Source organism: Macaca mulatta, chromosome 6 (genome assembly GCF_049350105.2).
Source record: "Macaca mulatta isolate MMU2019108-1 chromosome 6, T2T-MMU8v2.0, whole genome shotgun sequence".
Lineage (NCBI taxonomy): Eukaryota > Metazoa > Chordata > Mammalia > Primates > Cercopithecidae > Macaca > Macaca mulatta.
The window spans coordinates 44,433,133-44,455,135 of NC_133411.1; the positions used below are offsets into that span (position 1 = coordinate 44,433,133).

Sequence of the window (22,003 nt, forward strand, 5' to 3'; positions counted from 1 at the left end):
ATTAACTAATCAGACCACAACTTTTCAATGTTTAAAACAGAATAAGCTTCCCTGTAAAAGCAGCACCTTTGTGACCTTTTTACTTTAGTATTCCTCTCTTTCTTCCTCACCTTCTCCTTCAACAGGATCCACACCAACCTCCTTATAATCCTTCTCAAGGGCAGTCATGTCCTCACTGGGTGGTGAGGATGGAGTTGTAGGACTCAACTACAGCTGTGGAAACCTGGGGTGCTGAGTTAATGGAGAACTCCAGCTTGGACTTCTTGCCATCATCAATTGGGAGTTGTTCCATGAGCAGGGAGGTGAACCCAGAAACAATTCCTTCACCAGAGCTGTGGAAAACCAAGAAGCCCTGGAGAACCATGCACTGGTCAGCCAGTTTACAAATTTGGTCCAAAACGAGGTCAGTGATCTCCTGGCCAATGGCATAGTTACTGGCAGCATCTTCCTTGCCTGTGATGAGCTGCTCAGGGTGGGAGAGCTGGTGGCAGGTGCCAGTGCAAACTTCATCATCAATTACCATGGGTTCCAGATCTAGAAACACTGCCCTGGGCACGTGCTTGCCGGAGCCCGTCTCACTGAAGAAGCTGTTGAAGGAGTCATCTCCTCCCCGAGTGGTCTTGTCACTTGGCATCTGGCCGTTGGGCTGGATGCCATGTTCCAGGCAGTAGGCCTCCCAGCAGGCATTGCCAACCTGGACATCAGCCTGGCCAATGTGATGGAGATGCACTCACGCATGATTGCTGCTTCGCGGCTGCTGAGCAGATGGTGGAGACAAGGAGGAGAGGTTGTTGCTTCTTACAGTGCGACTTTTAGGTGGTTGATGTAAGAGAACCTGCCTGTTATTTTCTTTCCTTCTTCTAAGGCAAGAGTGACATTTAAAAAAAAAACACAAAAAACTTAACCTTCCTCTTGTCCCTAACAACTGCCACCTCTCACTTACCTCCAGTGCTGGGTAAATATTTAAAAATTATCAGATGGATTGCTTATTCTGTGTGAAGGGATCACTTACCAGGTATGAGAGGCTCCTAATAAAGGTTTCAAATCCACTGGAACGTTTTATCATGATAAAACTAAGAGCTTTTGTTCCACAACACTCTTTTCCTTATCCATGGCCATAGCCTTGAGGCCTGTTACCCTGATAGACTTTCTTGAGTTTTGCTTAAACAGAAAACGAGGTTTTTCTAACATCCGCTAAGGGCATCACTCAAGTGTTCTCTGCTTCTTAGTGTGCACACTACATTAGAGCTGAATAAAGTTACAAGGCAGCAAAAGAGCAGTTTCTGCTTTGACTTACAAATATTTTTAATGCCCTAAAAATAAACCATGAGCTGCAAATGGATATGAGTGTTCCCGCACTGTTTCTTAAATTAGTTATTTCTGAGCAGATGAAGAATACATTTTGTTTTGCTGCTCAGGTCCACCTTCTTGTGATTCAATGCATGATTCCATTCAGTATCTTAATGCTATCCCTTTTGTTTGGAGGCAGGCATAGGTCCTCAGAGAAGATGGGAAGATTTATGTTTTGAGAATGAATTATAAATGAGATTAAAATTTTCATTGCAGAAACCCAAGTTTCTGCAATGTTTCTATTGGGACATGACTTCATTCTCTTCTTCAGATCTTTGAAATTCATGGTTTCACATGTTGTAATGTCTACTTAAATACACAGTTTTCACCTTCATGGAGCTAACAGTCAAGAAATCCAGGGCAACTGCCTTAACTTCAGATGGTTTTAGTTTTGGTTTTGGTTCTGGTATCTGTGAAAAGGGAATGACAATACCTCACTTTACAGAGCTGTCATGTTGTGTCATTCATTCATTCAGTCAGTCATGCACGCATTTAATGAGCACTGTTGCCTGTTGTAAAATGAGTAACATTTTATTACAAATATTATATTTTTTGATGTGGTTAATTTTAACAATTATTTTAAAAATTGTATTATAAGCAATTTTAGATATACACAAAAATTGTTTACAGGACATTACAACCCTCATGTACTCATCACCTAGTATAAAAAATTCCCAGCTCATGGCTAATCTTGTTTAATTTAAACTCCTATTGGCCAGGCATGGTGGTTCACGCCTGTATTCCCAGCACTTTGGGAAGCTGAAGTGGGCAGATCAACTGAGGTCAGGAGTTGAAGACCAGCCTGGCCAACATGGGGATGGGAATTTATTTTATTTTATTTTATTTATTGTGTATTATTTTGACACAGTCTTGCTCTGTCACCCAGGCTGGAGTGCAGTGGCGCGATCTTGGCTCACTGCAACCTCTGCTTCCTGGGTTCAAGCGATTCTCCTGCCTCAGCCTTCTGAGTAGTGGGGATTACAGGCATCTGCCATCACACCCAGCTAATTTTCGTATTTTTAGTAGAGACAGGGTTTCGCCATGTTGGCCAGGCTGGTCTCAAACTCCTGACCTCACATGATCTGCCCTCCTTGGTCTGCCAAACTGTTGGGATAACAGGCATGAGCCACCATGCCCGGCCTCCTATTTTAAAGCAAATTCCAGACATATTATTTTGTCTGACAATAATTTTTAAGGATTAATGTTTGATCCCATTCAAAGCTTAATGAAACATTTTTAATCATTTTAAACTGCATTTATAATTTGTTTCATTTCCTTTTAAAAAACTTTGATAACAAAAATGCTTCCAGAATACTAGTAATTCTTACAAATATAATGATTTAAACATATAGACAAGGGTGAACCTTAAGCTCTTTTAAATACATTTAATTCAGTGCTATTTTAAAACAACAAAACTTCAACTTAAAATCACAAATCTAAATTATCCGATTTTTCATTTTAAATTAGAGTCACAAAACTATTTTGTTACTTTAATATGCCAAGTTCTCTTCACATAACAAGTACATTGAAATACAAATTTCATACAAGTTCATCAAGACAAAAATATTAATACCGGAGGGTTTGAGTCTCTTAAGCATTTCTGTTTTTAACACTAAATCATTCCAAGGTTAAGAGATAATTGTTAAACTATTACTGTGTCATCCCAGACCCCACAGGTGGGTAGCTCCTACCTCATGTGCTGCATTGGTGGATTAAACTCAACTATCTATTTTCTGTTTCATTCTATACTGAATCATTTTCATAATCTTCCTGTTGGGACCTAAATTCTTACAGATGTTTGACAACTTTGTCCACCTCTGAGGTTAGAGTCATAAAGAAAATGTCAATGACAAAAATGTATTCAACAAGGATGAATTAGATGGTTAAATAAACTTGGCGAACGCTGAATTAAACAGACATTTGTTTGTGCATGTGGTTTTAAAACTACAAGACTGTAAGGTACTAATGCAAATATCTAAGAGGGGTATAATGTGCAGCAGTTCCAGATGTATTTGACTATGGACCTATGAACTATTCCCTCCCCATCTTTTTTTTTTTTTGGATGATTCTCCCATGAAACCTAGAACAGAGCCTGGAAATGACCAACCTAGAGGCCAAATCCAGCCTGACACTTCAGTTTCATTTGGCCAGTGTTTTAAAAGTATTTAATCTACACTTTAAAAATTGACAGCTGATGGGCATGGTTGCTCATGCCTATAATCCCAGCAACTTTGGGAGGCCAAGGCGGGTGGATTACTTGAGACCAGGAGTTGCAGACCAGCCTGGGCAACATGGCAAAACCCAGTCTTTACAAAAAATAACAGTCATGGTAGTGTATACCAGTAGTCCCAGCTACTCAGGAGGCTGAGGTGGGAGAAACACCTGAGCAATGGATGTCAAGGCTGCAGTGAGCTGTGATTGCAGCACTGCACTCCAACTTGGGTGACAAAGTGAAATCCTGTGTCAAACAAAAAACAAAACAAAATTTGAAAACCACCAGAAAAACATAAACATACAAAAAATTGAGTTACCAGGCATGGTGGGTGGATTGCACCTCTAATCCTAGCTACAGGGAGGCTGAGGTAGAAGGATTTCTTGAGACCAAGAGTTCAAGACCAGCCTGGGCAACATAGTGAGACCCTGCCTCTAAATAAAAAAACAACTGGGAAATAAAAATTTAAGCGAGTTTACCAAAAAATTCTTAATTGCCAGTTTCTTTTCAAGAATTATAAGATCTGGCAAAAGTAAATCTGCATTTTGGCATGGCTGCCCTGGCTAGAGCTGAGCAAGGGCTGCCTTACCACACCAGGCATAGGCACTGCACTTGGTCACTGACAGAACTCCTGCACTGTTCTCCTAGGCATTTGAGTCTGTGGCGTTGATGGCAAAGGGATCCTCAAGTGCGGTAGAAGTATATATGGGAAGAGCTGACGTAAACCCATCAGACTAGATGGACTGTCCCTGGATGCTGGGTGCGAACTGGATGGGGGTAGACCTGGGCTGAGGGCCTCCCTCTGAGACCAAGTAGGGGAGAGATGGTGTCACAGAGCAGAACTGCTGTCCTAGAAACCAGCCCACACTGACTGCTTTTCCATTTGCTTTGGAATTTCCCCCACTGCACCGCATGGTAATCTTGACATGTGTGTTGAGAAATAAAGAGCTGAGGTAAAAGCAAAGATGATGCAAATGATTTCAAAATGGTAAAATAAACTTTCAAATGAGATGAATTTGCTAATTATTCTCCCTGAAGGTGCACCTGCCCAAGAAAGATTATAACTGAGGACTGGCTGTCTTGAACCTTGTTGCCACACGCAGAGAAAACCCAGCTTTTCTTTCAAGGAAACCAATGCCTGACCTTGCCAACCAATGAAAAGGTTGCCTAAGAGCCTTGCCCAGAAGTTTTATCAGTTAAACTCAGACAGAGAGAACAAAGGTGAGATGGTTTTCATTGATACTATTTTTACAGTGGGTTATAAGTCAAGAAAATGAATTACCAAGTAAGCTCTGTTTTCTTTCATCTTATTTAAAGGATTGCTATATAGCAACAGCAAGCTAATAATTAAGGACCATTTTACCTCCTCCAGAGGCTTTGATCTGCAGTGATGTGACTCCATAATTTGGTCTGGTTGAGTTTCTAAGCTCTCATTAATGTCCATAAAAATCGGGCAAAATCTAAAGGGCAAAAGGCAAAAGAACAACAACAAAAAACTTACTTACATCTGAAATTTGGTTTTCAACTAAGTACGTGTGATCACTTCCATTATTTGCTTTGCTTTTAACATGATGAAGCTTAATGTTTTGGACTCTACTAGAAAGTAGTCAAAAATATATACTATTTAGAGCAACCCCACAACCTGTGCTCAGAACTCCTATTTCTAGATTTCTAAGGAAAATCTCTAGGAAAAAAATTATGCAAAATAAGAATGAATTTTTAAATACCCATAGATGCACACACCCAAACAGGATTTATCTTTTCTTTGAGCTTTTTTCCTTCTACTTTTTTATTCCATTAGAATGTGTGAGAATTCAGAATTTTTTCTCACTGTACTATTTTTTAAATTTCTGAGATTCGCTGGCAATTCAGGTACAATAGAAACAATATGTTTTACTTTATTGGGAGCATAATAGTGTAATGGGAAATTCTAATAATTAGATGTTGGACTTTCTGAATTGATTACCCAGTTTTCGTGTCTTCTATATTGCTTATCTTTTCTAGATTTTTCTTTCACAATTCTTCAATTTAATTCTTTAATTTCCAAGACAGCTCTACAGCTCTTTCTTGTTGTCTGAATTGTCTTTAAATTTTTTTTTTTTTTTTTAAGCATTTGTTCTGGTTTTATGGGTCCAATACCTTATCTTTTATCTTCTGCTTCCTCATGGCTCTCCATTTCCTTCAAGTTCCTTTTTGTTGTAGAGGTTGTTGTTTAGGTTGAGCAGGGTTTCTTTCTCTCATTTTGAAGCCTTTCCTCAGATGTCTCATGCCTCTTGACTGAACATTTATTCATTCATTCATTCTAAGTAGAAGGCACTGAAACTTGGTTGGAAGCTCCCTGCGTGTGCATGAAATTGGCACCTGGAGGATTGTGCCGTAGATGGCTATGTGGCTTTTTTGATGGAGAACTTTCAAACGTAGGTTTCAGAAAGTCTTTTCTCTTGAGTTAGTCTATCCAAAAGAGGAGTAGCCAGCCTCGAGGTTTTTATGCTTGTTTTCCTCCATTCGGGAAGCCGAGAGTGCAAGGAGAAGAGAATGAGGGATTCTACAACACAGACTTTTTTTTTTTTTTTTTTTATGTTCAGTAAAGATGCAATTTTATTTCTTTTTTTTTTTTGTGACTAGAAGTCTGAATTTTTTTTTTTATTGTTATTATACTTTAAGTTCTAGGGTACATGTGCATAACGTGCAGGTTTGTACAACACAGACTTTTGCCTAATCATCTGACCTGTGCCTTGTGTTCCTGAGCTGGGGTGGGGTAGAGAAAGTAACAACCTATCTTTGAGGAGGGAAAGGCTGGTGGGGGCGGGGGGGAGGGTCTCACTGCTCTACCTTCAAACAATTTCCATGATTTTGATCCTGCTTTATTCCTCTAACCTTTGAGGTACTTGGTCTCTTATAGTTTGAAGCCTTCTTGAGCACTCAGAAAGGTGAATCTCATTGGTATGCCCTTATGTATGAATTTAGGTTGCAGTTTTCTTCCTTGTCTTTGCAAATTGCTTATCATTAATTTTCTTTCCATCTCTCCATCTCCCCCAAAACGTACTGACATTTCTCTGCTGCTATCTCATCTCTTATTTTTATTTATTTTTTTAAGTTGGAGTTTCACTCTTGTCGCCCAGGCTGGAGTGCAATGGCACAATCTTGGCTCACTACAACCTCCACTTCCCGGGTTCAAGCGATTTTCCTGCCTCAGCCTTCTGAGTAGCTGGAATCACAGGTGCCCGCCACCATGCCGGGCTAATTTTTTTGTATTTTTAGTAGAGTCGGCGTTTCACTGTGTTGGCCAAGCTGGTCTCGAACTCCTGACCTCATGATCCGTCTGCCTCGGCCTCCCAAAGTGTTGGGATTACAGGCGTGAGCCACTGCGCCTGACTTTTTTTTTTTTGAGATGGAATTTCACTCTTGTTGCCCAGGCTAGAGTACAATGGCGCAATCTTGGCTCACCACAACCTCTGCCTCCTAGGTTCAAGTGATTCTCCTGCCTCAGCCTTCTAAGTAGCTGGAATTACAAGCATGCGCCACATGCTCGGCTAATTTTTTGTATTTTTAGTAGAGACGGGGTTTCACCATGTTGGTCAGGCTGGTCTTGAACTCCTGACAGGTGATCCACCGTGCCTGGCCTCCTCTCTTATTCTTTTTATCCTCATGGGTTTGTACCTTTCCTCCTCTTATTTTGTCATTTTTAGGTTTTTTGGTTTTTGGAATAAAGTAGAAATAAATGAGATCATTAAATTTATATTTCACCAGAAGTCCTGAATTATCTTTTTATTTTAAAAGCAATCCATTAGATATTAGAGAATCAGGTATGATAATTTCCCTGTGTAACCAAAAGTAAAGCAAACTTATTGTACACCAACTATGTAAGGTGGCAACACATTAAATGTTTTTAATTGCTTCCTTTTTCTTTTCTTTTTTTCTTTCTTCTTTGAGACAGAGTCTTGCTCTGTTGCCTAGGCTGAAGTGCAGTGGTGTGATCTTGGCTCACTGCAGTCTTGACTTCCCAGGTTCAAGTGATTCTCCCACTTTGGCCTCTTGAGTACCTGGGACTATAGGTGTGTGCTACTCAGCTAATTTTCTTTGGTTTTTTTTTTTTTTTTTTTTTTGGAGAGATGGGGTCTCACTGTGTTGCCCAGACTGGTCTTGAGCTCCTGGACTCAAGCCATTCTCCCGTCTCGGCCTCCCAAAGTGCTGGGATTATAGGTGTGAGCCACCACACCCAGCCTGTTTTCTTTTTAAAGGTAAATATACGCACATGAAAAAAATGTAAATCATATGAAAAAGTAAGCAGTAAAAAGTATATGTTTTTTTGCACTCCATTCCCCTGTCCAACAAGTCCCTTCACCAAATGCAATAACTCTACCTGTTTTTAGGGATTCCCTCCGCTGTCTTACACTTTTTTTTTTTTTTTGAGATGGAGTCGCTGTCGCCCAGCCTGGAGTGCAGTGGCGTGATCTTAGCTCACTGCAACCTCCGCCTCCTGGGCTCAAGCGATTCTCCTGCCTCAGTAGCTGGGATTACAGGTGTGTGCCACCATGCCCAGCTAATTTCTTTGTATTTTTAGTGGAAACGGGGTTTCACCATGTTGGTCAGGTTAGTCTCAAACTCCTGAGCTCAAATGATCCACCCACCTCAGCCTCCCAAAGTGCTGGTATTACAGCCATGAGCCACCGCAACTGGCCCTTTCTTATACTCCTGATTATCATTTTATACACACTCTTCCCACCTCTTAACTGTATATCTTGGATACTGTAACTCATTCTTTTTCACATCCATCTTTATGTCAGAAATACACATCTTTGCATATGTGTGCAAAGAAAAATTCTAGAAGTAGAATTGTTGAAGCAAAGAACACATACACTTGTAATTAATAGTTATAGCCAAATTTCCTTCCAAGCAATTGTACCAATTTATACTTCCAGTAACAATGAATGAGAATTCCTGTTTCCTCATACTATCTCTCACCAGTGCACTATCAAAATTTTTTTGCAGCTTTCAAATTTAATATGTGAAAAATCTAGTTTCAGTGTAGTTTATGGGTATTTCTTTAATTATAGGGTTGAGTATGTTTTTATATATTATGGAATCATTTGTATTTTCTGTGAAATGTCTGCTCATGTTCTTTATCATTTTTCTTTTTTGGGAGGATATTGGTATTTTTCTTTTCTTTTTTTTGAGATGGAGTCTCGCTCTGCCTTTAGGTTGGAGTGCAGTTGTGCTATCTCGGCATTCGGCACTGTCTCGCCTCCGCCTCCTGGGTTCAAGTGATTCTCCTGCCTCAGCCTCCTGAGTAGCTGGGACTACAGGTGTGCACCACCACGCCCAAAATATAATATTTTGTATTTTTAGTAGAGATGAGGTTTCACCATATTGGCCAGGGTGGTCTCGATCTCTTGACTTCGTGATCCCCCACCTCAGCCTCCCAAAGTGCTGGGATTACAGGTGCGAGCCACCACGCCTGGCTGGATGTTGGTATTTTAAAAATCAATTTCTAAAATTCTTTATTTAGAAAATTGTTTTTTTTTTATTTGTTTATTATATTTGTTGGAAAGCTTTCCCTATAAGGTTATCATTTGATTTTTGCCTGTTTGTTTATGATACTTTTGGGCAAACAGAAAATTACAGCTTTATGTAGTCAAATTCAATGTTTTCTTTTACTGCCTTCGCTGAGATCATAAAAAAAATTCTGATTTTTTTCTAGTATTTCATTTTTTTGTTTATTTTACATTTACTTAGATGATTTATTTGGAACTTATTTTGAAGTAGGAGTGAGATAGGCGTTTGGCTTTTCCCCCAATTGGTTTGCTAGCTGTCCCAAGTTGCAATTCATCCTCAATGCAAACCACAGCAACATCTGTAAAAGTGTAACAAAAACACTTTATCTGATCTAAATGGAAGATTAACTGTCTCCTCGACCACTAAGGCAAGACAATTGGTTCAAGACCGTTTTGCAAGAAGTTTCATTTGTAGGTGTAGGGTACGTAATTCAAGACAGAGACTGATCATATTTGGCAATTGTATCTGAGCCCTCCCTCTCTGTTGAATTGGGAAGGGAGGGAGAGGAATTCCTGGGAGGCACCTGAAGTCTCAAACTCTACTGTAAATCCCAGGGCCTGAATAGAGCTCAGGATATAGAGCCCAAATCAGGAAAGTTGGGGAACAGGAAAGCAGAGAAAAAGCCCTGAACCAGCAGCTGGGCAGAAGATGGAGGGGAGCAGATGCAGAGGGAGGCAGGAGGCCCGGGCGCCTGTGGGGAGCTGATTCTTCCAAAGTGGCAGGGATGGGGGAGACTTGCATTTCTAAGCAGGTGTGCCACAATTCTCAGGGGGATGATGGACTTTGGACTAAGCTTTTACCTCCACAAGAAGATGGGGCCAGGAATTCTAATAGCTAGTAAAGGGTAGCCCAAATCTTAGAAATAGGGACTGAAATAAGCTGTCTGAGACGATTAAATTCTGGGATAGTGTTAGTAGTTAAAAAATAAAAATATTTGCCTCTACTAACTCATACCTAAGTGTAATGGTGGGTTAGGTGGTAAATTAGTTCATTCCTTCTTCAACAAACTTTTATCAGCTACTGTGCAGAACTCCCAGAGACAGAGGGAAGAGTAAAGCACAGGTTCCTGCTCACCTGGTGCCTTTTTCTTTTTGTTTTTGAGACAGAGTTTCACTCTTGTTGCCCAGACTGGAGTGCAATGGCACGATCTCAGCTCACTGCAACGTCTGCCTCCCGGGTTCCAGCAATTCTCCTGCCTCAGCCTCCCGAGTAGCTGGGATTACAGGTGTGTGCCACCATGCCCGGATAATTTATGTATTTTTAGTACAGATAGGGTTCCTCCATGTTGTCCAGGCTGGTCTCAAACTCCTGACCTCAGGTGATCCACCCGCCTTGGGCTCCCAAAGTGTTGGGATTACAGGTGTGAGCCACTGTACCTGGCGCCCTCCTGGTGCTTTTTTGTGGTCCAAGTACATTAGTAACAAGCACAGCATGGTAATGAGGACACAAAGCCAGTAAGTTCTTCACAGAGTCTGTTAGAACACAAAGTGATCAAGTACTACATTCTATGGAAAATCCATATTTTCTTTTGCCTTAGGTTAAGCTAAAGTTTCTTGCAGAATTACTACTTCATTCTAGTCTGTCATAAGCTGCATGGTGTTCTTCTGCCAGGAATCTGGGGAGATCTAGTGCCACTTGGCCTTCACAGAGATTCTTAACCACCTGATGGGTTTCAGAATGTCATCTTAAAATCGGATGCAAATTGTATGGGTGAGGATTATTTTTTTTCCCTGGGGATAGAGTCACAGGTTTTGTTAGCATCTCAAAGGAGTCTGTGACCTCAGGATGATTAAGAATCAGTGATTTTGGCTAAGTACAGTGGTTCACACCTGTAATCCCCACACTTTGGGAGGTAGACGTCGGTAAAGAAAATAAAGAAGAATCAGTGACTTAGATTTTCTTCACTCTAATTAAGAACCTTTACCTTTTCTGTTTTGTTTTGTTTTTTTTGAGACAGGGTCCGGCTTTGTCGTCCAGGCTGGAGTACAGTGGCTTGATGTCAGCTCACTGCAACCTCTACTTCCTGGGTTCAAGCCATCCTCCCACCTCAGTCTGTAGGTGTAGCTGAGACTACAGGCACACACCCTGCTAAGGGGTATACCACCACAGCCTGCTAAGGGGACCTTTATCTTAAAAATGTTTTTTAAAAAACATCCTAACAGTCTCTAACCTAGAGATGTGCTTAGTTACTGATACCTGGTCCCTTTTAAGCCTATGTTCTTCATCCTTCTTCCAGATTCCTTTCTCCCTATCCAGAAATAGGAGCAGTACTGGGCATCAACCTCCTCTTTACTTCCCTTATTTATGTTTATTTGGCAACCCCCTACTTAATCTTAAGTATAAAGTTAGGAAGCCTTATTTATGCTTAATTGTAACAATGTGATATTACTGAGCAGAGTTGGAAATCCATACATCCAAGGCAGTCTCTCACATTGTCAGTCAAATTTTTGGTTTGGAATGCTCAACTCCAAAAATCAAGTTTAACACACATTTTCTTAGTAAACACTTTTATATGTAAGAACTTATACTCCATTTTGAAGGAGAGAGGAGGAGAGCAAGACATACATATGAGTCAAAACCAGTTCCCACCTTCATTGAGATGGGACATTTTGGAAAATGCACGAAGTGCTGTGGGAATTCAGAGAGGAAGAGTGTATTTCCTGCTGGAGAGTGCAGAAAAAAAATCCGGAAGACATCGTAGCTGGGCAGCATTTCTTATCACCAGCAATGCTGTAAACCCTCCTTTTCCACATCTTCAAAATAAGGTGCTGGGCCTAGACACTGACACCTGCTCAGAAAAATTCAAAAAGTAAATGTAAGAGGAAAAATCAGCCTTTATCATAGAATGACATAGAAAGAAAGAATGGAAGCAACTAGTGTAGGACAGGTTGTACAAGAACAGAAAGTAGTAAAGGAGATAAAATATTATTATTTGAATACATATGAGAAATTTTGAAAACAAATAGTAATCCAGAATCTTTGTCATCATTGCTATCATATTACTTTTAAAATTTGGTTTTAAAGCAACACAAGGCAATATGCATATTTTCTTAAACTTTAAGAAATAGAAAAATTGTTTTGCTGGAAATATGTACAGACCCTAGGGGCTTTTCTAAAATGTAGGTTGAGAGGTATGTGTATATACTCTTTTCTTCTTACTAGAGCACGTGTAATCAAGCATCTACTACTGATATGAGTCATAACTTAAATTTGTGGAGTACTTTTAGATCAATGCTTACAAAGCAGTTTCACATTCATTATAAATCCTGTACAGTACATTAGCATAGGCTAATAATTTTCTTACTCTTTATTCTTAGGTTGAACCAGCCAAATTTTCGAGACAGCTCACGGCTTAGAGGAAGGCTCATCTAAATAAAGGCCAGCTAAAGTGACATTGCAGGGATTAAATCCTTCTCTGGCTGCCTGTGTGACCAGAAGGCTTATTTGCAAGTTTCTTCTTTCCCGGGGTTCAGATTATTAGGTCTCCAGGGCCCTGCGGCTTGACAGCAAGAGAAGCACGAAATGAAGGTCAGAGATGAGCTCCCGCAGCAGGGTCTTGAGGTCCTCCCAGGGGCATTTACACACCAGAGTGCAAGATTCTCTGGCCATCAAGGGGAATAGCAAACAGAAGCCTTTGTCCTGGGGCACAGCCACCTACCACAAAGCATCAGACTCCACGTCTGGCCAGAAAGTTCCTGGAGTCCCATCAGGGCAGTGGGTATGTAACGTGTGCCTAATTGTACAGCTAGAGCTTGCAAGTTCAATGTGAGGGAAGGTGGGAAATGACTTGAGTGAGGTGAGCAGCTCCTGGCTGGGCTGGGCAGACTCAGCTACCGCCTTCACTGCCCTCCTCTCACTAAACCCGAGAGGGCAGCTGCTCAGCTCTCAGGAAAACTCTCTTGAACCCTGGGCACCTGCTGTCCTCAGTTGGCATCTCCCACCCTCTGAGCCTCTTCTGCTCCTGCACAACCTGCCCTTGATCGGTGGCTCTTTGCTGAGATGGAGACGTGAGCCACCGTGGACGATGACTGCAGTGTATACAAATGCAGGCGGCCTGGTGAACCCCCACTATGCCCGGTGGGATCGGCGCGACAGCGTAGAAAGTGGCTGTCAGGCCGAGAGCAGCAAGGAGGGCGAGGAAGGACAGCCCCGCCAGCTGACGCCCTTCGAGAAACTGACACAGGACATGTCCCAAGATGAGAAGGTGGTGAGGGAGATCACTCTGGGGAAACGGATAGGCTTCTACCGAATTCGAGGGGAAATCGGAAGTGGCAACTTCTCCCAAGTGAAGCTCGGGATTCACTCCCTAACCAAAGGTAGGATCCGACTTCCCAAGGGTCATCCCTGGCGGTATTGGGACCTAGTGTAGGCGCAGGGTTAGGTGACCAGGGCTAAGGAAGCAAGTAAAGTGACCTCAGCGGAGCCCTTGCAAGGCTCACATCCTGTGCCAGCCGCCTTCTGTGATCTTCTCAGTTAATTTCCACAGTAAACATGTGAGGTCAGTATTTTTTTTCCATTTTGCAGATAGAGAAACAGATCCAAAGAAGGTAAATGTATCTTCAGTTCAATCATAGAGGTTTTTGACTCCAAACACCCTTCCACCATACTATGCATATAAACCCACTCAAACATGAGAAGAATCTCTCCTCTCTGGTGAGGCCTTTGAGAAGTGGAGTGGAGTATGGCTTGGAAACAAGCCACCTCATCTCCCAAGCCCATATTTACAGTTTCCATTTATATTTGTGTCTCAGTGACAATGGCACAGTGCAGCACAGGAGACCCTCCGGATGGGCACTGTCTCTGGAGAGCGGGGTCCAGTTTCCCTTCCATTCGGAGGCTGCTACTTCTGTCATATTTGAGAGAAAGGGATTTGATCTCAGGACCTTTTCTGTTCAGTCCACCCTGTCCTAGCTCTCATTGTTTGGCTCCTCACTCCACATTTGCTTGGCTACCGGACATTCTGAGATTCTGGACTAGCAGTGCCCAGCACTTTGGCCTCAGGGAGAAACCATATGGAGAGCCCAGCACCCTTCTGCTGCTCCGACCCCACTGTGGGCACTTCCCCAACTTAGCAGAAGTCTGGGGATTATCATAAGGGACTTACAAGACAGAAAAAGAACACTTTATGACTTGGCATAATTTACTGAGTCCTAAAACCCATGGACTCTACCGTCTCCCGAGAGTCCCTGATTTACATTTTCTCTGCTTGGACTCAGTCAGCCACCATGTCTCCAAAACCTCTCTTTTCTTATATTAGAGTTGTCTTTTGCTTCCTTTTCTTCTCCAACCCCCAATCCCATGCCCCTCCAATCCCTTTGGTTGGCCTTTATAGAAAAAGCTCCACACACGTGTGCATACATGTACCTCCCCCTGGCAACTGACCCACACACTCCCAAGTCACTGGAGTTTCACATCTTCTGTACTCTTGTTCTGAAGCCTGTGTATCTGGGTTCATGTCTTCACATCTTGGCTACTCTACTTACTCGTCTGGGTAAATTACAGTACTTGTCTGAGCCTTAGATACCTCACTTATAAAATGTAGCCAATAACCGTGCTTACTTCATAGGGTATCATAAGGATTAATAAGTGCTCAACAAATGTTAGTTAGTGGCATCATTTTGCAGTTGCTTAATAAGCCTTGCCTTGCCTTTGTGCAACCGAAGATCAACTAAAGTATCTTTATCAGAAGTTCATTCCTGCCCATCCCAATACACAAATTGAGATCAATGCAGCTGCCATGCCCTACCGCCATAGTTTTCAACTGACTGCACGTTAGAATTACCTGGGAAGGTTTAAAAGAGAATTAGTGCCCAGAACTCACCCTCAGAGCTTCTGATGTGATTGGTCTGGAGTGGGACTGGGCATGGGTAGTATTTGAAAACTCTCCAGGTGATTCTAACTAACATGTAGCACTAAGAAATACTTGCCTACAGCAACTTGCACATACTGCAGACAGCTTTTAAAATAGTACTTTCTTGGTAGTTGCCACAAATGGATAATCCAAGTATTATTTGTATTTTAAAATCATTATGAGGTATTGTGTCAGGTTTCCATGCCATGTTTAACTTTCAAATTTCATTTCACTTGAGAGAATATTCATTTATTATTCATTTAGGTGAACAATAGAAGCACTATATTAGGCCTTGGGGGATATAAAGATGAAATAGATACAGCCTTTATCCTCCAGGATAAGGGAAAAGAAGAGGTGTACAAATAAGTATAATACAAACCAGAATTTGAAAAACATAGAAGAGAAAAGCTATGAACTTAAAGGAAGGAAAGAGACTCTTCCACCTTAGGAATACGGTGAAAGGCTTTAAGTGAAGATCAAATTTGAGCTACACCTCAATGAAGGATAAGATTTTGGATAGGAAGTGACTATAGGACAGAGGAGGGTTAGGGGTTAGCTAGAGGAGAATGTGAATAAACGCATTAATGTAGGGAAATGACATATATAGTACAGTTACCCTAACAGTAGGGGAAGTAGGGTAAAGGGCTGGAAAACTTAGCTGTGGCTGAATCATAGGGGACTTTGAACATTATCCAAGGATTTTTGGATTGTTTTTCTTACAATGAAGACTTTAACATTTTTGTGATTAGAATTGGGCTTTTGGAAGGTTAACCATATAGTGAGGAGAATGAAGGCTGAAAAACAAGAGATGCAGGAGACAGGGAGCTATCAGGAATCTATGGTGATGGTCCAGCCACAGGGAAGAATATCCTGAGCTAGGTGAATGTCAGTCAAAATAGAAAAGAGGAAGGAGCTGGCCATGCCAAAGAGAAGAATCTGGAGGATTGGTGTGTTAGTCAGTGTTTTCCAGAGAAACAGTACCAACAGAAAAGAGAGAGAGGCGGAGGGAGAGAGAGAGAGAGAAAGAGAGATTAAGAGAGAGAGAGAGATATTGAGAAAGAGAGAGACATTTACAAGGAACTGGCTCACACAATTATGGAGACTGCCCCCAAGATCCACAGTCAGCAAGCTGGAGGCGCAGGAGAGCCAGAGGTGTAAGTTCCAGTCTGAAAACCAACAGACTCAAGACCCAGGAAGAGTCACGTTCAGCTTGAGTCTGAAGGCCAAAAAAGACCAATGTCCCAGGTAAAGGCAGTGAGGCAGAAGCAGTTCCCACTTACTCAGTCTTTTTTTTTTTTTTTAAAATTAATTGTTTAATTAATTATTTTTGAGACTGAGTCTCGCTTAGGCTGGAGTGCCTATCCTCCACCTCCCAGGTTCAAGTGATTCTCCTGCCTCATCCTGAGTAGCTGGGATTACAGACATGAGCCAACTTGCCCAGCTAATTTTTTATTATTTATTTATTTGAGACAGAGTCTCGCTCTGTTGCCCAGGCTGGAGTGCAGTGGCGAGATCTCGGCTCACTGCAAGCTGTGCCTCCCAGGTTCACGCCATTCTCCTGCCTCAGCCTTGCGAGGAGCTGGGACTACAGGCGCCCGCCACTACGCCAGGCTAATTTTTTGTATTTTTAGTAGAGACAGGGTTTCACCGTGTTAGCCAGGATGGTCTCAATTGCCTGACCTCGTGATCTGCCCGCCTCAGCCTCCCAAAGTGCTGGGATTACAGGCGAGCCACCGTGCCCGGCCCTTACTTAGTCTTTTTGTTCTATTCAGGTCTTCAACTGAGAAAACACCTACACAGACACACCCATAATAATGTTTAACGAAATGTCTGGGCACTACGTGGTCCAGTCAATTTGACACATAAAATAAACCATCACAGTTGGTAACTGATTGGATGTAGAACTGAAGATGGAAGGATGGAAGAAGGCAATGACCTTGCTTTAGTTGACTGTGTGAACCAAAACAAGGGTGATGCCTTTAATAGGAATAGGAGAGAGAGCAGATTTGGGAGGGAAAAAGATGACTGAAAACACTGACATCCAGAAGGAGCTGTCTACTGGGCATGCTCCAGTCGCGGACATGGGCATGAGGTCAGAACAGGATTTGCATTAAGATGATTGTGGAAATGGATGCAATCACTGAAGGAGACTGTGGAGAAGGGTGACGAGCAACCTTTTTACACTTAGTAGCTAGTTCTACATCCTAGTTGACATTTTATATATGGATTTTTGTTTTTGGTTTTGTGGTTTTTTTTTTGAGATGGAGTCTGGCTCTGTCGCCCCTGCTGGAGTGCATATACGAGCAATCTCAGCTCACTGCAAGCTCTGCCTCCCAGATTCACGCCATTCTCCTGCCTCAGCCTCCTGAGGAGCTGGGACTACATGCACCCACCACCACGCCCGGCTAAGTTTTTGTATTTTTAGCAGAGACGGGGTTTCACCATGTTAGCCAGGATGGTCTCGATCTCCTGACCTCGTGATCTGCCCGCCTCGGCCTCCCAAAGTGTTGGGATTACAGGGGTGAGCCACCGCGCCCGGCCGGATTAGTTTTAAATATGCTAATGGAATAATTCACTGTTGCTTCATGAACACTATGATTTTTCAATGTCATTATAGATATTTTTCGATATCTGTATATATGTGTATATATTATCCATGTATGTGTATTTATTATCTATACTCTCATCTTTTAAAGAGGATATATTGTTTCACATATAGCTGCAGCATAAATTCTTTAACTTAGCCACTATTGGTTAACATTTGGACCATTTCTACAGTTTTGCTGTTAGTTATAATGCTACAGAGATTATTCTTTTCTATACTTCTTTGCATATACGTATGTTTTCTCTCAGCATACATTCCTAGAAGTTAGCTGTCTTGGTCAGAGGGCGTGCATTGAAAAATTTTAACACATAGCACCCAAAGAGCAGCTTTTGAATCCTTACTCATAGAGTACATCTATCTGCAATTCAAATCTCATATGGACTAATGTTGCTTTTCAGTAGTCTAGAGCCAGCATGAAAGACAAGATAAAACACATAGGGCGATGAAAGGCCAAAAATCGAGACAGAAGATGTGATTTGGAAGATTACAAGAGAAGTTGGATAAAGCCAAACAAGGAGAGTAATTTAGAAAAAAGTGTCCAATGCTGCAGAAGGGTCACAGAGCTACAGTCTGAGCAAAGCCTACTGCACAAGTGTGGGTTTAGATGTTAGATTCCAATAGAAGGGAAGCAGGATGGGACAGTAGGAAAAGTGTGGACTTGGGGACCAGACAAATTTATCTGGAATACTCATTCAGTAACTTATAGGCTTCTGACTCTAGGCATATTAATCTCTTTGGTCCTCAGTTGCCTCAGCTGTAAAATAGAGATAAAGGTTTTTAGAATTGTTGGGGAAATTGGAAATAATATATGTGAAGTACATGACATATATACCACATATGTACCACTCAAAATGGTAGCTGTCATTGCTATAACTTTACTTTTTAATTAAACTTATTTCAAAGGGTATTTAATGTTATTACAATAACAAAACACCAGTATCACTTACTATTAATAGAAGGTGATGGTAAAAATAAATATAATGCAAACAAATTAAAAAATATTAAAGGAAAAATACCAAGTAACAAAGTAATTTTTAAAACATGCTAACAATCAATCTCAGACTTTCTCTTTGCCTTAATTAGGAGAATTAGAGGAGAGCTGAAATGGGAATCCTGTTTTAATGCTTTGATTCAGTGCTATTTAAGGCTGTTTCCATGCCCTAAAATCATTTCAGTCTCGTGAGTCTTAAAGGTTCCACTTTGGGAAGCACTGACATCATCTAGTTCTCCCATGTTTTACAAATGAGGAAATGGAGACTCAGATGAGGCTGTCCCAAGGTTTAGAACCTGTTCACAGGAACTCACATGGAAGGAGGTGTATTGAGTACAGGAGAATTCTATGTACCCACAGCAGGGAAGTAGGGCTGGGTCTTAAGATGATATTCTTTCGATCTTCACTTTCTCTGAGGCTGTGTGCTTTCTCATTTCTACTTTTCTTGATGAATTTGTTCCATCCTTGTACCTCTTTCTGCAAAATGGTTTTCCACACTTAATTATCAGAAGGTATATATGGCCAAAAATGGTTGTTGCCAGTCCCACAGCTACATAAACTCTCAGCGTTATTGACCATCTCCATCCCATGTGTTTCATTCTGTTTCAGTTCAAATTTTAAAGAGATATATATACTTGATTACTAGCCAGTTGACAAGGAGCTACCTTTGAGTCAAGGGCATGCCCATGTCAGTGAGCTGTAGCCCTTTGAGTCACGTGGGCCACTACTGTCTCAGCAGAGCCAAAGGTCCAAAGAAGTGTCTCTGAGAAGGGAGAAAATTGACAGACATATCCACCATAGAGACATTAGCTAGCTAAGCCGAGAAGTTTCTACAAGCTGGGAGCAAAACAGTGTCCAATTCTGTAGACAGGATATTATGTGAAAAGACAGAAAAAAAAGGTGGAATAATAATTGGTGTTTATATACTGACTTCTCGGGTTCCAAAGACTTCTTGTCTGTTGTATTACAAAATTAACTTCATACTTGTCCCCATGAGTTTCAGAGAGCATGGCATTTTCCTGCTGTGTGGGTGTGAGTGGGTGCCTTGTGTGGCCTCACTGACATGCCCTCCTTATACCGAACCTGCTACAGAGTAGCTCTGTTTTCAAAGAGACAGTCTCACCCGCTGGTTCTGGGACAGTGTGTGCAAAAAGGGCAGGAAAATAGTGGTTTGTACATATATGGCCCCTCACCAAACCAACTTGCCCAGAATTGTCATCAGCTTTTCTAGGAATATAAGGACAGTTTGAATAAGATAATAGAGAAGATTCCCAGGAAAGCAGACAGTTTCAATGCCAGGAGCAGCTCCCAGGACAGTAGTCTAAAAAGTTAAAAAAAAAAAAAAAAAAGAAAGAAATACAAATCACCAAGTACTCTGGATCTCTACAAAGGAGGCTCCAATATGGGTCCCTGCTGGCCGGGGTTTATTTTTATAGCTCACAGTTTGGAATTCCCTTGTGCTCTCCAAGCTGATAGGGAAGGTTGAGAGTCATCATGAGCCCCCTTTTAGGTTGATTAGAAATTTCTCATAAGGGATGATGCACTTGGCTTCTGAATATTTTATGTCCCATCTGTTGTTACAAACAAAAGAAGTGGCAGTGGATGTGGGTGTTTTTTTTCTGTTGCTGCCCTTCCGACTTCTTCCTTCTGTTACTCTAGTCTCATGTTTCTAGGACCCTTTCTTCCTCCCACTTTACTTATCTATTTATCTATTAATTCATTCTTTCCTTCCTTCCTTTTTTTTTCTTTTGAGGAAGAGTTTTGCTTCGTTGCCCAGGCTGGAGTGCAGTGATGCGATCAAAGCTTACTGCTGCCTTGGACTCCTGGGCTCAAGTGACTCACCCACCTCAGCCTCCCAAAGCACTGGGATTACAGTGTGAGACACCGTGACTGGCCTTCATTCCTTTATATATATATGTGTGTGTGTTTATGTATATATATGTTTATGTGTATATATCTGTTTATGTATATATATAGTTTAATGGAAGCAGACAGGAAACAATTGATAGGTACTGTCCACAGTAAGGCAGCAAGAATGTGCTTACCTGTGCCCAGTGAATCCAGGAAGGGTCTATTGAGCAGGAAAGGCTTGCGATGGGTCTCGAGGTCTGAGGAACAATTTCACAGGAGAAGGGGGAATGAGAACTCCAGAAAGAGAGATAGGGTGTAAAGTACATAGAAGCATGAACCAGTGTGGGGAGTATTTGGAGATTTAAAAGTAATTCAGCAAAGCTAGAGCATGAGGTGCACCCACAGAGTCATGGGAAAGAGATAAGGTGGTTGGGGCTTGATCATGGAAAATCTTCTTGGATATCTGGATTTTGTCATTTAGGTATTGGAAAGCTATTGAAGAGCTTTCTTTTTCTTTTTTTCTTTTTTTTTTTTTTTGAGATGGAGTCTTGTCCTGTCACCCAGGCTGGAGTACAATGGCATGATCTCGGTTCACTGCAACCTCCGCCTCCCAGGTTCAAGCAATTCTCCTGCCTCAGTCTCCCGAGTAGCTGAGATTACAGGCACACACCACCACAGTTGGCAATTTTTTTTTTTGGTATCTTTAGTAGAGATGGGGTTTCACCAGGTTGATGAGGCTGGCCTCGAACACCTGACCTCGTGATCTGCCCACCAGTCTCCCAAAGTGCTGGGATTACAGGTGTGAGCCACTGCACCCAGTCGTTGGGGAGCTTTAAGCAAGCCATCAATGCAAGTGATTCATATGATTTTATTTCAGTGTGGAATGTGAATTGGAGAGTAAGGAGAGTCAAGGAAGTCAGAAAAAAATGTTAGTCAAATGGTCCAGATGGATGATGATGTTCATCTCAACTAAGGAGAAGTGGCAGTGAGAACGGAGAGAAGGGGATGCATTTGAAAAATGTCTTAGGATATTGGAAAACCTTGTGATCAATGGCATGGGTGAGAGCAGCACGGGACATAGGAGAGGAAGAATTGATGATGACTCCCAGTTTCCAGTTTTAGTGCCTTACCAGTAAATAATTACAGGAGAAGTGGATTTGAGAGTAAATTTTTGGAAGCACTGACCTGGAGGTGTATGGAATTCATGAAATGAATGGGTCTAGCAGCTTTATTGGAGCCCAAGAGAAAGTATGATATGTAAAGATTTGCATCTTAACAAACTCTGGGATGTAGTGAAAATCTTGGGAGTCCTAGTTACAAGCTCCTTGGTGTCAGACGTTTTATCACATTGATCCTTAAAGTTCCTCCATGTGTGTTATAAATAATAAACCCTCGACAAATATTTGGTGATTAAGTTAGTATAACTTCTCATGAAAAGCCAGGAGTGGTGGAGGAAGAAATATTCGAGGGAGCAATGCATAGCAGCACCTTCTGGTAGGTGCTGTATGCTATGATCTCCCTGGAGGACAGGGCTGGAGCACGAACTCAGTCTGTAGCAGAGCTGCATAAAGATAGCCCAATGGTTTT

The 22,003-nt window shown here is 41.7% G+C and overlaps 1 protein-coding gene and 1 pseudogene across 6 annotated transcripts in view; one reads left to right on the plus strand and one right to left on the minus strand.

The window, feature by feature from the left end:
- NIM1K (NIM1 serine/threonine protein kinase) overlaps positions 1–22,003 on the plus strand; it is a 94,202-nt gene that overhangs the window by 38,794 nt on the left and 33,405 nt on the right. The window contains exons 2-6 of one of the 6 annotated variants that reach the window (XM_078003858.1): positions 126–403; positions 4,601–4,783; positions 4,880–5,091; positions 10,225–10,343; positions 12,436–13,434. In XM_078003858.1, coding sequence (XP_077859984.1) covers positions 13,143–13,434 — 292 coding nt within the window. In that variant the 5' untranslated portion in view covers positions 126–403; positions 4,601–4,783; positions 4,880–5,091; positions 10,225–10,343; positions 12,436–13,142. 6 annotated transcript variants of the gene reach the window in all.
- On the minus strand, positions 173–839 carry LOC702433 (tubulin alpha-1C chain pseudogene; annotated as a pseudogene).